At 40.0% G+C, this 14123-nt stretch overlaps 1 protein-coding gene and 1 long non-coding RNA gene across 4 annotated transcripts in view; one reads left to right on the forward strand and one right to left on the reverse strand.

The window, feature by feature from the left end:
- LOC113583335 (uncharacterized) overlaps positions 1-3805 on the reverse strand; it is a 5032-nt gene extending 1227 nt beyond the window's left edge. The window contains exons 1-3 of one of the 2 annotated variants that reach the window (XR_014125690.1): positions 3688-3805; positions 2947-3577; positions 1-909 (exon numbers count right to left, since the gene is read on the reverse strand). The exon at positions 1-909 is cut by the window's left edge and continues 705 nt beyond it. This is a non-coding gene — a long non-coding RNA (uncharacterized LOC113583335). Of the gene's footprint in view, positions 910-2946; positions 3578-3687 lie in introns of those variants that run through there. The other variant, XR_014125691.1, reaches the window with a different exon arrangement.
- A 68-nt stretch (positions 3806-3873) lies between these two features.
- otx2b (orthodenticle homeobox 2b) lies at positions 3874-10263 on the forward strand. Of its 2 annotated transcripts, none has more exons than XM_027019613.3 (4): positions 3874-3956; positions 6338-6559; positions 7271-7422; positions 7707-10263. In XM_027019613.3, exons 2-4 carry the CDS (start codon positions 6463-6465, stop codon positions 8325-8327), a joined length of 870 nt encoding a protein of 289 aa, XP_026875414.1. In that variant the 5' UTR covers positions 3874-3956; positions 6338-6462; the 3' UTR covers positions 8328-10263. The 2 variants fall into 2 exon arrangements, with proteins under 2 accessions (XP_026875414.1, XP_026875413.1); XM_027019612.3 differs by lacking the exon at positions 3874-3956 and adding an exon at positions 3965-4159.
- Positions 10264-14123: the final 3860 nt, after the last annotated feature.

Consider the following 14123-nt stretch of genomic DNA (forward strand, 5'->3'; position numbering starts at 1 on the left):
CCTGTACTTTTTGTAATTCTGTGTAAAAAAATATATATATAAAAAATAAAAAGTAAAAAATATCAGGTAAGCTGTAGCAGCTAAGAGATCAAATTCATTCTCTCTCTCTCTCTCTCTCTCTCTCTCTCTCTCTCTCTCTCTCTCTCTCTCTCTCTCTCTCTCTCTCCTTAAATAACTCAACCAGTGAGTGATCACCTAAAATGTATTGTGAAATCAACCTCCATTTTCTTCACTCTTCCGATCTTACATCCTTATTTTCTCTGACCGTGACGCGTAACATTTAACCCCATTTAAGTTGTTCCACTATCGTCGTACCTTACGGGGAGACGTGGCACATGGGAAATTAGCAATGTCAATAAAGATCAAACGGGCTCTTTTATTCACAGTAATTACTGTGTGCAAATACACCTTCGCGTTCAAGTGCTTCTCTCATTAAGAACCACTCTCTGATATGGCATTTGAACATGTCACAATTATGTCACATCAGCGATATATTTAGGGATATACATGGAAAAAGCAGTGGGGCATCAATCTAGATTATGCAAGTATAATCGGTGCTCAGGAATCCGATATCGTTCTTCTATACATCAGGATATTATTTTGATAACTTATAATGACAGACGTAACATTTGTCTAGCAGGGCCTAATTTACGTACAGTTCACTGAGAAACCTGAGATTTCTGCCATTATTTTAGCACAATCAAATGTTTTAGAGTTATTAAGTTGGCTTTATATATTTTTGCAGAAATGGAAAATGCTTTTTCCCTGGAAATGTTTTTCCCTGTAATTTCATGTGTGAATACCTTGAACATGGGCGTACCTCAGGGCGATGAGTTCCTCTTCAGACATTTAGATAGTTCAGCAATAGAATCTCTACATGGTAGCTATGTGCCAAACATTTGCATACACCTGCAGAGAAAGAGGGGGAGGGGGGGAGATATTAAAAGCTTTGGAGGTGTCAGGGTCTCTAATGATCTAAGACTACAGCCTACTATCATACAGCTCCACCAAGATTAATGAATGGGCGTGTTTATAACGACCCAGAGGGGATTCGCTTTTTGCATAAGCTAAAAAAAAAATATCAAGTGCAATTTTATTTAAGTCACTGAATGTAGGCCTGTGCGCGGATAACTTAATCACTTTTCAGCCTTGATATCTGATTAAAAATGTTTGCGCGTGCGTGTGTATGTGCGTGTGTGTTTGTGAGTGTGTGTTTGTGAGTGTGAGTAGGCCTATGTAAAGTTTATAACGAACTTTAGGATAATAATAAGAAGAAGAAGAAGAAGAAAAAGAAGAAGAAGAAGAAGAATGATGATGATGATGATGATGATGATGATGATGATGATGATGATGATGATGATGATGATGATGATGATAATAATAATAGGTATTAAAATACTCGGCAAACTATAACTTGAAGTGAACGTAATCCAGCCTCATCATTTTACACAAATCCACATTTGGGATTCTAAACCGCTAGTCTACTCCTACCAAAGGAAAGATGAAAAGGAAGGACTCTTGTCAAGTACGCGGGAAGCTGAGAGCGGATTCATAGCCATAAGCACGAACACGCATTGCTCTTTTTTTTAACAAACCACAATTCCTTTAAAGATCAAAATCCCCTCTGGACATCGGGCGTTTAGCGTCTGATAAATAATTTAGCAATTTAAACAGCGCGAGGCAATATTGGGAGAGATCCCGGCGATAAAAGCGCGCGCTGGAATGGCTCACACATGAGTGGCTGTTATTTGCTTGTTCTTAAAATACACAACATATACATAGTTTAATAAAAATGTGATTTGTTTTGTGTTCACTTGAGTATTTTGTTATCTATTTTATTGATGTATATTCCGTTGTTTTGTGAAGTAATCAATCGTGTAATTTGTATTGCCTTTTGTTCTATCTAATATTGTGTTACGCACAAAAATCTTCAAATCTTTCTACAAGATGCTAATTGCCCGAATGTTTACGAAGCGTTTGCACTAAAACACAACGGACGCTTGTAAAGAGTTTTAACTGAAGATTTCCATGCTTTTTTTTTAACTGAAGATTTTTCAGTGAACTCCTTCATGGCACACATTTTTAGTACACGCTTTCAAAGTAGCACTGGCTACGACAGAGCTTTTCTATGCAGCATGTCAGCTGGGGCTAATGAGTAACTGTCATCCTCTCCCAAACGCCCGACAGCAGGTGCATCGCGGTGCTTGACGACGTGAAATCACATGCTCAGAAAGTTTTGGTCCTTCGGAATGCAGCGGCATCTCCTGAAGGGCGCAGTGCCCAGGGGAACAGGCTCGTTCGTATTCTTCGGCACGTAATATCAATAAAGCAGTTTAAAGTACACAAACTAGTTTGTTCGGCTGTTTAAGGAGAAAGGCCACCTGAAACCCGAAAGATAAGGAATCTGGGGGTCTCTGTTGAATCTTTTTGATTAAGATGAATTAAATTGAACTTACGTGGTGTTATATAGCTCTCGATAATTCATATGGATTGGTTCATTCACAGTCCACTATAATGTACACATAAAATTAACATTTCTGGAAATAATGTTACATTCATTTCACAGTAGTATTGTATTTCTTTTATTATCATTATTACCTGCGCTGCACTTATTATTATTATTATTATTATTATTATTATTATTATTATACGGATATTACAATGGGACAATTATCCTTTATTGTAAAATGATAGCCTACATAAAATGGTGAAAAATGTTTTTGTTAATAGCTGACCTGTAGGAAAACAATATCAAAAGAAGGCCACACAGCAGTCCATACATATTCAATATGTGTAATTTAAAATAAGCACGCATTATTTTGCCGGCTAAATCGTAAAATGATAAATCACGTATGCAACATCTCAAAATTCCCACAATACCTGCTTTTCCATTACATTAAATATTCATCCTAGGAAAAACAACATTATAGCTTTAATAAGCGTCACCTGTTTTTAAATGATCGCTCTTGTTTGTGGTCATTAAGTCCTGGTCATCGTGATGTATCCACGCGCCCCTCAGGTGCTCTGCCGCACGTGAGATCTGCAAGTATAGACTGTTATTGCCGTCTTCCAGATATTCGAGTCCCGGATCCTGGTAACACGTTTATGACTTAAAATGTGACAAATGTCCTTCTGCGTTGCACCGCGGCATACTGGCTTCGCGTTGATCCAAAACGTCTTATAAGGGCCTTAATCTAGCCTTATGGCAGTGGTCTCCGATCTTGCCTCGTTACAATTCGGTGTATCAACTTGAGCACTTGCAGTCTGAACGTCATGTGGACGAGAGGACAGTTTTATGGAATTAAATCTCCCCAAATCCCTCTAGCTACGCAACAGAATACAGAAGGACTCCACATAAGCTTCTGAATTCAACGTTTGCTTTTTTTTCTCCCTTTCACCCTAGCGTTTTTACACGGCCTCTGGGATAATCAGGGGCTGACTCTGCTGTGGGGTTTTTTTTTTCCACAGGATTGATAATTAGTCCTGAGATTAAGGCCACGCTCTCTGTCGTCACCTTTGCCACTGGTTGGAGTTGTGCGGGCACAGCCCACGGAAGATTCACCGAAGATCGCCGCAACTGCAAAACAGCGAGGGGCATTTACACACATTAATACGCACATCTCACGCTTCACATATAAAAGTTGCGGTTTCAAACATGATCGCTAAAACTTTTAAAAACGCGTTTACCTGCGCTAGGTTCGCTACGGGTTGTTTAAAATGGAAAATGAAAATTACGTTTCTTTTGACCCTCAAAGGCGAGAATACGGTCCGCCAAGGCCTCGCTCTCATTGGCTGAGGAGTTTGCGTCAAAAAGTAGCTGGCGACATTTGTTTCCCCGCAAAGGGCCTGAGAGAGAAACAGACTCCGGTCGGAGCCCCCAGCCGCCTCTCCATTGGCCAGCGCGCTGTACAAATCAGGCAGAAGCGACTTCGCCCAGAAGACAGCGAAACAGTACCGTATGTACTTTAATCTCTCTAAACGATTTCATCGATTGTACGTTTTAGTAGAGGGGCTGGAGTTTTAAGTTCTGCGATTTTCGCTTTTCTTTAGTCTACAGGTTTTTGTTAGAACGAAAAAAAAAATCATCCTACATTACGGTAACAGTCGGACGTAAACTATCGGATATATGTTTGATTTCAGCGAAACGCAGAGTGCTTGAGTAAGTAGCCATCCTCCCTGTTTGTTTATTTACACCACCTTAGCCATCTTATCCAATTTATCACCACAATCCGCCGGCGAGGCTAGCGTTATTACTGAGCGATTATTATTATTATTATTATTATTATTATTATTATTATTATTATTATTATTATTATTATTATTATTATTATTACCTATTCGATTCGGTAATATATAAATATAACTTAGCGAACGGTTTGCTCCAACGCCGCTTCCCAGTCACCTGCGTTTCGAGTTAACTTGGTCTGAAAACTTCAGGGGACCATTTGTCCTCCATTGATGTAGCCTACACGTATTTTAACTGTCGGTCGCATTCTTCCGATTGACTGAGGCGTGTATCGAGAATTAACTTCAACAGGATACCATGCCAGTTCTGCAAAGTTGTTTTTTCGCCATCTCAGTGTGTGTTCCCGTATGAGGCGAAATGAAGACAAAGGATGATAATTAGAGAGGCGTGTGAGAGTTCTCAGCGAAAACACTGATGCAGAAAAACAGACCGTTCTTCAATATTGACGTTTTAAATGATAATCGGAAAGTCCGTTAGCCTACCGTGTATTTACGTATCGTGTTAGGCAGCCTAATATTATTTGTATCATAGGATATAGTGAAATCGTCTTCGATCTCCCTTGCTGCCAAAGGCCTACTGTATATTTATAAACTGATTTAGCTTGTTTTATTTAAAAAGTATACCTCACTAAAACAATAATAATCTTAAAAAGACATTTTCAGTGAAATAGCACTGACATTAAATCGCATTGTGTGTGTGTGTGTGTGTGTGTGTGAGAGAGAGAGAGAGAGAGAGAGAGAGAGAGAGAGAGAGAGAGAGAGAGAGAGAGAGAGAGAGAGAAATTGATATGTCGTTGTACACTAAATCAGTGAGGCCAAATGTTCAACTTAAGGTTCGAAGGGTAGCGTCCGGTAATTAGGGGAGCGCGTGCCATCCGGATTATCACGTTAATTTATCATAATTAATTGTTCGATGAAGTAATTACTATTGACCGCTTGTTTGACTGGTAGACGAGGTATGTCTTAAGTGACAGATTGAGAGGGAAAACCGTTGGGTATTAAAAACCATCCAACTCCTCAATAATTAGGCTATACCCTATAATAAAGGGGTTAATTTTAAAGTATAATGTTTGTTTTATTCCTTTGTTAAATATACGCTAACAAATGACACTCTGAACACTTTATTGGGCCTATTTAAATTAAATCTTTATGAACGTAAGACAACCTTGGCTATTCAGTCGAATAACCAAGCACTTTGCGCATTAAATGAATTAACTTTCACTCAGGCTTTTAAAATTACCTCAAAATTAACATTTGTCTTGTAGTGTGGTCTGAAAACTTTGAAGTGCTAAACGTAGTGTTACGTTTTTTGATGTCATCGAATGTTTACAACTGCAAGATATCTCGTCTATTCACCTCGTAAATCCAAAGCACTCCAGTTCATCTCTAACCTGGAATCCAATTAGAGGAGCTTTGAAAATGGTGGTAATAAGGAACGAGTTATACAACTGGGTCATTAAACACTTAGTTTAATACTCCTGTTTGTATTTACAGAGATAGAAGGGGCTCACTAAAACGCGTAATTGTGAGTGCATTCATTAATTTAATAGCTACTGTATACGCCTTCTAAGTGAGGAACGATGGGGTCTTCCTGTATTGCTACTTTTGGTTCTCGCCAGCAGGGCTTTTGTTATCGGCCTTATTTATCAGACTAACAGCGGCCTTTGTTGCCTCAAATGGCCTCCAATCAATTCCCTTACGCTTGAGACAATTAGCCTGGTTACAATGCAAATCGTTATTCTTGATGGCCACTGCTGCATACACATTAGAAAGACGATGTTTTGTGCATTGTGGGGACTTGTTGCAATTAGATATTACTTTTTGGGGTTGATGGAGAAAGAGCGTGAGGGGGAGGGATGACGGGGAGGAGTGGGGGGTGCCGAGGAGAGCCTTGCTCACTTCACGAGGACAGCTGGAGGTCCCGAGCAGCTTTAAGAGCACGTTGCGGCGTGGACGTGGTTTATTCCCTGCTAAGTCCTCGCCGCCACCGGAGAGCTGCTGCCGTGGCGATCGGCCCGGCTACATCAACGGCCGAATACGTCGTCAACATTCGTAAACGTCTTTTTTTGTTATCTGTGTGATTTTGGAACAGGGTTTGGTTTCACTTCCACTAAAAGCCTGGAGAACAGCGAACTCGGGGGACAAAAGCGAGAAGGAAGCGAGAAAGGGCCAGTCTCCACATTTTCCTCCAAGTTTACCTCCACGACAAACTTTAGCATGATGTCGTATCTTAAGCAACCACCTTACACAGTCAATGGGCTAAGTTTAACCACCTCCGGCATGGACCTTCTGCATCCGTCCGTAGGATACCCAGGTGAGTCGGTCGTGTTGATGCAACCTTTGATCTTCGTTGCAGAAATTTAGTTTTTGTCCAGTTGCCGAAAGGTTTATTTACTTGATTTCATGACTGTGTCATGTGCTTCAATACGTCAATGCGTGAATTATCACACTTTTTTATGTATTACAATTGTGTATATACGTGTAATTTATTTAATGATCTAACTAATACAAAATATATCTGTGGTATTGGTAGTTGTAGCATTTGTTTGAACGCTTTGTTCTTGTGACAGTTGAGTTAATGTGGACTTTAACTGAACTGGAGTTGAATTTCATGCAGCCCTGGATTCATGTGACCATTACTATTCCAGTAATGAAAAGTTTAAACTAGTCGGACACCGTAATATGGATCTGCAAAAAGTGACCTGGAAAATAACTCAAATGTTGATTCTTTAGAATTTTTTAAAATATAGTTTTCTCATTCAATGTAGAAAAAATAACCAAATGGAGAGCAGGACTGTAACATTCAGTCATACGAAGGTCTACGCATGTTAATTACATTTAAGTGTTAAATCACGAGTTTTACGAATGTTTATCAAGATTGGGCAAGATATAGCAATAATTTGTAAACAAGAAAATCCAGTATGGCTAATGTGTATTCAAATACCGCTACAATTATATTTAATGCTTAAAATGTAAGTTTTTTGTTATGGACTCTTTTTTTAATTGTGATGGTTTATTTGTTCAGCTACTCCTCGAAAGCAGAGGCGGGAAAGGACAACATTCACTCGCGCTCAACTCGACGTCCTCGAGGCTCTGTTCGCTAAAACGCGCTATCCAGATATATTCATGCGAGAGGAGGTGGCCTTGAAAATCAATCTGCCAGAATCCCGCGTACAGGTCCGCATGCTCTTCACCAACAATAAGGAAACCTAAAACTCTGACATGTTTTCATTTGAACTGTTTCAGGTGTTTAAATCCCCCTATTAAAACTTATGTTGTCTGTGGTGTACATTCTAAAGCGCGTGACTATAAAGATTCTTAATCGAGGTATTTGGTCAACTGGTGTTTGCAAACTGATATGAGCATAACAGACTCACACGGAATACGTGAATTTGTTTGAAAATATTTTACATTTAAGGCCCGAATGATCATTTTTAATGTAGCCTACTTGTCTGTGACAGGTTTGGTTCAAAAACCGAAGGGCGAAGTGTCGCCAACAACAGCAACAGCAACAGAACGGAGGTCAGAACAAGGTGCGACCGGCCAAGAAGAAGAACTCCCCGGCACGAGAAGCCAGCTCCGAGAGCGGGGCGAGTGGCCAGTTCACGCCGCCGTCCAGCACTTCAGTCCCGGCCGTCTCCACCTCAACAGCCCCTGTGTCCATTTGGAGCCCGGCGTCTATCTCGCCCCTGTCAGACCCGCTCTCTACCTCTTCCTCTTGCATGCAGCGCTCCTACCCAATGACGTACACACAAGCGTCCGGATACAGTCAGGGCTACGCCAGCTCGACGTCCTATTTTGGGGGCATGGACTGCGGCTCCTACCTGACGCCCATGCACCATCAGCTATCCGGCCCGGGTTCCACTTTGAGCTCAATGGGCAGCAACGCTGTTACCAGCCATCTAAACCAAAACCCAGCCGCGCTTCCCACGCAGGGCTATGGTGCCTCGGGCCTGGGCTTCAACTCCACAGCGGACTGCTTGGATTATAAAGACCAAGCGTCCTCGTGGAAGCTGAACTTCAACGCTGACTGCTTGGATTACAAAGATCAGACTTCCTCGTGGAAATTCCAGGTGTTGTGAAATGAACGAATCGTCCGCCACTTTGTCGAATCAAGACACTAAAGGCCAGATTACAAACATCGTAGACTTGCCATCCTCCCCAAAACAAAAACACAAAAAACAAAAACAAAAACAAAAAAAAGCAAAAAAAGTGTTCCGTGATGCGTAAACTGTGAAGGTGAATGGGTTGCCATGCGCCCTGCGACTCCTTAAGGTTAGTCTTTCTTTGGCAAAGAGAATGCTTCTCTGACTAATAGGTACACGTAACACGATAATGCGGTAATTATTTGAACGGTCTTGAGGGTACATAAAGGATACACAAGCTACATGACAACAAACTATTATTTGAGGAAGCGAGAGGGGGAATTGAAGTGTATGTGTAAAACTTAGGTCACAGCCACGGAACACACCCTTACCTAAGCAAAGAAGGAGAAAACAAGTTAAAAGAAGCCAGTCGTTCGGTTAAGTGTTCGGAATGGGCAGGCTTCCTCTAAAGCCTCTTACAGCACGACGACCTGTTTCCTTGTTGGCAAGACGAGAGACACTACCATCAGGATGAGAGAGAGAGAGAGAGAGAGAGAGAGAGAGAGAGAGAGAGAGAGAGAGAGAGAGAGAGAAAATATGTGTGTATGTGTTTGCGTGTGCGTGCGCGTGCTGAACGCCCCCGCGGCGACCTGGATGCACTACTTTATTTAAGAAAAAAGTGTTTATAAGGAATCAATATGTAGTTTTTAAGAGACAATCAATGTGTGTCTTATATAAATGGTACATATGTGTTTTTTTTATCTGTGCTAGCCTTCGAAACTGTGATCTGTTGTAACTGTATGCAATTTGTGAGCTCCCTCGCGACGGCGAAGACTCGGCTGTGATTTTAATAGATTTTTTCACTTTTTTTCTTTGAAGAACCACTACATCAAATGATATTAGTCACATATGGAATTGATTTAAAATGACATTTAAAAAGACCAGTTTTCAAGGACACTGGAAGCATTCGGTTTTGTGGACTGGGGTTTTCTTTCAGCTGTCAGTACTGGTCCTCACAGACCTATAGTCCACGATATCCAGCGTGGATCTTAAATTTGTCTGGCGTGGTAATGTGGTCCCAGCATTGCAGAAAATATTAATAAACGATTTCAGATCTGGCTCACTATTTAAAGTTATTCAATCTTGCCGGTTAAGTGTGCGTAAGTAAATGGTGTGTGTGTGTGTGAGTGAGTGAGTGAGTGAGTGAGTGAGAGAGAGAGAGAGAGAGAGAGAGAGAGAGAGAGAGAGAGAGAGAGAGAGTTTTCAAAAGGTTTTAAGATGTTAGGTTAGACAAGTCTAGGATGTGCAAGTTATTTTCTTGGAGCAATGCTTTCTGCAGAAACCCCAGCTAGCCCAGAATCCGACAGAAAATTGTGTCCACTTTGCAATGTGCAATTTTTTAAAACGTGGGTAATTTTTCGTTAAAGTTAAACGCTCTTCTGTTTTTCTTTATTTTAATTGGGTTATTTCATTAGATTAAAGACTAGTTTAGTAACTTTTCATTACTATTTTGGAACAAATGGCCACTACTCAGTGTGTTCTCAGTGTGTTTTAATAAGTTTGTTTATATATATATATATATATATATATATATATATATATATATATATATATAAAATCTTAAATTATACGATCTTAAATTGTTTTGGTCGTCTTTCTAAAGTCTTAATGAGTTTAAGGTGAGTAAGACTTTCTTTCCCCATAACCATATTTTGCCATAACACTTTTGGTTATTGACTGGCGTGGAATAAGAAAACTCGCATTCAGTTATGCAGCACATATACATGTAAATAAGTTTACTAGTTATTCAGTTGAATAAATCAGTTACTACCACACTGCACTCAGGCCAACCTAACGAAGAAAATGTGAAAAAAATGTGTCGTATGCATCTTGTAATTGGACCTTTAGAATTGGAGATTTGAATTAAATGTATCTCCCCTCTAAGCGTGCGCATTTTGTATTATTATTTTGCAGCTCTTCCGTCGGATTTCCGGTCCTTTCGTTTTAAGAGACGTTGCACCAGGAATTTGCGTCTTGGGAAAGTCGCGCTAATCCGAGCCTCAAAGAGGAGCTAATCCCGATATTTCACTAGCGGGGTTTCTTTAGAGTAGAGGGCACTCCGCGAGCCAATTCAAACTCAATGCAGCCCTCCTCCGTCGGCCTCTGCTTCACCGCATCATTTTGCTCTTTGGCAGGGACTTCATATGACATTCTACAATGGGGAAAAGGACTTGTTTATTATTTCATCTGAGCACTTTTTTCATTCATTACACCCTCTTGCCATGCAAAAAAGAAAGAAAAAAAGACGACAAAAACGAGATGCAACATGGCTTTATCGTCCGGTCAATGAATCGTTTTAAACTGAAAAAAAAAACCTCTTACCTATGTTGCGTTACATCGTGAAAGTTTTCTTCTTTTCTTTCCTAGAATACAGTAGGCTCTGTTAGAGCTATCGAATACACCAATTAAAATCTACAATATTTATTGGGGTATTCTATAATAAATTATTTCGATTTTTCTTTTTTTTTTTTTTTCTTTTTAAATCAAACAGGATTTATAGAGCAACAAAGACACCGCGGAGCACCCTGCGGCTCGGTGGAAAACTTAGGCATTCGTGGACAGACATGAGTGTAAAAAGTGGATAGAGAATTTACAGCTACCGTTGGCTTGGTGGCTAATTCCATTCTAGAGGTTTGACTTGAGCGACAGAGCATAATTGCGCCCGCATTGGAAGGTGAAGTGAGAGCCGCAGTCAGATGATTCGCCATGGCCTCCTCAGTAACTGTGAGCAGTTGAACATTCAATTAGCGTCCTTGACATTGCCAATAATCTTACTTTCATTTACGTCGCAACTAAAGCCGCGGTAATTAAAAGAACGACTTGAAATAGTGAAAACATTTAGACATTGCCTGAAGATTTTTTTTTCATTTTTCTTTTCCATTTTCCGAGGGAGTTTTTGGGGGTGATATCAGTGAACATTCGAGTCACGAGAAAGTGTTCTTTTACTGAAAAGTTATTTTAAGAAATATTCTCTCTATAAGATTTTTGTTTGTTTGTCCCAAGTGTAGAGTAGCTAAAATTCCGTACCATTATATAACAAACACCGTAAGCATGAATAGTCTAACGGTAAAATGTAAGGGCACTTCATTCGTTGTCACACCCGAATAAAGTGGGACAGTGAATACAGTTGTAACTATCCAATACATTCGACTACAACACAACATGTAGCCTATACTAAATGTGAAAAATCCCTAACATCAGAACAAAGGCGTTTATCCAAATTACAAATATTAATTGGTTGCGATGTGAACACTACTGCGATGTAAACAATAACAATTTAGCCCCCACTTTGCCAAAAATTTGGTATTGATCATTGTAGGGCATTGATTATTGATTAGGCAATTTATAGATCAACGTAACATTATTTATACATCAACATATCTTATTTAAGTATACTTTTAAAATGAATGAATAAATAATCATGCCCTTTGCAAATAGAATAGGTCTATAACAGTTTACTGTTAAACTCCAAATGTTTGCTTATTTAAAGATCCAAAGAATCTTTTTCTAGCCTATGGTGATGGTCTCGCTTTTAATATACTGAACAGCATTTATATGAAATCTCTACATGACTGAAAATGTCAGGCTCTTGAGCTTCTAATATGGTCTCTAAAAGCCTTAAAGCTCAGATAGGCTATAATTGTAAAACCTAGGACTGTTGTAATCTGGCACATAATGAACGTTTACTTAATGAGCGTTTCAGCTGATAACTGAAGTCACTTGGCAGCCTGAAGTTGTTTCAAGGTTAAAATAAATGCACAAATTTAGTGTGTAGTTACAACCCGTCCTCAAACTGGATTTCATATCACAATACCATAAAATACCATAAGAAAATGTGTTCAGTTAGCCTAAATGTTATTTATTCTCGTTGTAGTACGTAGACATAAGCTTCAAGGTAGGCCTTATGTGGTATGATTCCGTTTAATGACTCAGTCATGTCGTATGGAAAAAAGAGCAGAACATGGCGTATAAACCTATACTTTCAGAAACTAGACACCGAGTTAAACGTTTGTAAATAATAAAAAATAAGTTTCCCTTAAACAAAGCATAAAGCAATTTTGCTGTGTCCATATGAATATCTAGTCTACATGGTCGATGTAGGTCACTTGAGACAGTTACTGACATCTTGACGGGACCGACATGTGTCAGTTGTGGTAACTGTTAATTACATTTTTCAGTGACAGTTAAGCAAAATTACGTCTAATCAAACCTAAATAATGAACAGGTTAACCAACAGATCTGAAGTACGGCTATCAGCCTGTAACCAAAAACACAGGACTAAGGGTTGTCGTTTTTAGTATGTAGGTTAATCAAAAATGTTTACCTAACCTATTTAACCACGTATTCATATCTTGCGACTTTTTGTTCCGTCTAAATTATTTTTATTAAACTGTTCTGAGAAAAATAATAAAAATAATTTACATTCACATTCAAACACGACTTGTGAATTTATGAGAAAGATATCAGGACACCGCAGGGATGCCCAGGTTCACGCTGGACGGCGCTGAAACATTCTCGCCCGTGTACAGTACGATGCTTCCAGGGGTTATAACTCTGAAACTGTTGTTGTTTTAAGTGTTCACGAGTAACCCATAGATCAGACATGTCCCAAACTAGGGGCCTCCATTCCTGCAGAGAGCATCTTTCTTTTTTAATTAAGGACAACGCGGCGAGTAGCATGTGGGACTGGCAGACGCCGTCCTAATCCGCACCCCGCGTGGGTCAGTGCTGGACTAAACAATAGCCCCTGTTCTCCAGGCGATCAGGGGCAGCCCGCGGCCAGATAACCTACACGGGCTACTGCAAGACCTCGCAAGCCGCAGTCTGTGCGCATGACAAACGCCATTTGGGGGAATAATGTGACACCAGTGTTTAGCAGCGTAAAATGGCTTGCAACTGTTCAGAACAAAACGGGCTAGGAAAAAAAAAAATTGGCTACGTTTTCAGGGACGTTAGTGAGATTGGCCCAAATTGCGGCCTACTGTGATTAAAGCGTGCTCACACGAGGTGTTCGTCCACACACAAATCTGTACCAATCAAAAATGCATTTCTCAACCACTAGAATATCAGGTTGATTAGGAATAATCTAGCTACTGTGTCGAGAGTAATATAGACAATAGGCATTGTAATAAGCCTAGTTCTTTTTTTCACCTATATTGCATTGTTTGCCACATTTTGACTTTGTCACAAGGTTCTGTCATATTAACTACAGTGTCATCATAAATATCATGAAAGCAATATTACCAACAACACACTTTATCAAGATACCAATTACTTACGTCCCTATAGGACAGTGTATTTTGGTTCCCCTTCCATAGTTGTTCTGTACCAAACCAAAGAATGTCTTTGCCTTAAGGCTCCTCTCAACCTATGCAAGATGTCATATCTCTTATACCATGGAGGTGTTTAATCATAAACTAAGTGCTGGTCCTTCACAGGTGCCATAACAGGTTACAGGGGCTAGCCGAGGGTATTAGTATACACCTGAACCTCGCACAGCAGCGCTTTATGATTTACGAAGGCTGGAATTAAAGCCAAGGGACAACTGGTGAGACTGCAGTGCACTTTTTCAGGAGTAACTCCAGAATTTGGTTTTCCTTGATCTGTTCTAGCGTCACGATTATAGCCGCTCCCAGTAGGCTAGTGTATGTACCAGCAGACATCTGCGTGTACGCTAGTTGGGCTGTTAGTTGATCTATTTCTAAACATAACATAATGGAAGAAGAAGAATTG

This window comes from Electrophorus electricus, chromosome 10, assembly GCF_041902795.1.
Source record: "Electrophorus electricus isolate QZ-2024a chromosome 10, ASM4190279v1, whole genome shotgun sequence".
Classification (NCBI taxonomy): Eukaryota; Metazoa; Chordata; class Actinopteri; order Gymnotiformes; family Gymnotidae; genus Electrophorus; species Electrophorus electricus.

What these genes read in the sequence shown, in the direction of transcription:
- otx2b (XM_027019613.3), top strand. Translation starts at nt 6,463, where the DNA reads ATGATGTCGTATCTTAAGCAACCACCTTACACAGTCAATGGGCTAAGT. An exon ending in TCCGTCCGTAGGATACCCAG is followed by an intron (nt 6,560 to 7,270) that starts GTGAGTCGGTCG and finishes TTATTTGTTCAG; the next exon opens with CTACTCCTCGAAAGCAGAGG. An exon ending in TGCCAGAATCCCGCGTACAG is followed by an intron (nt 7,423 to 7,706) that starts GTCCGCATGCTC and finishes TGTCTGTGACAG; the next exon opens with GTTTGGTTCAAAAACCGAAG.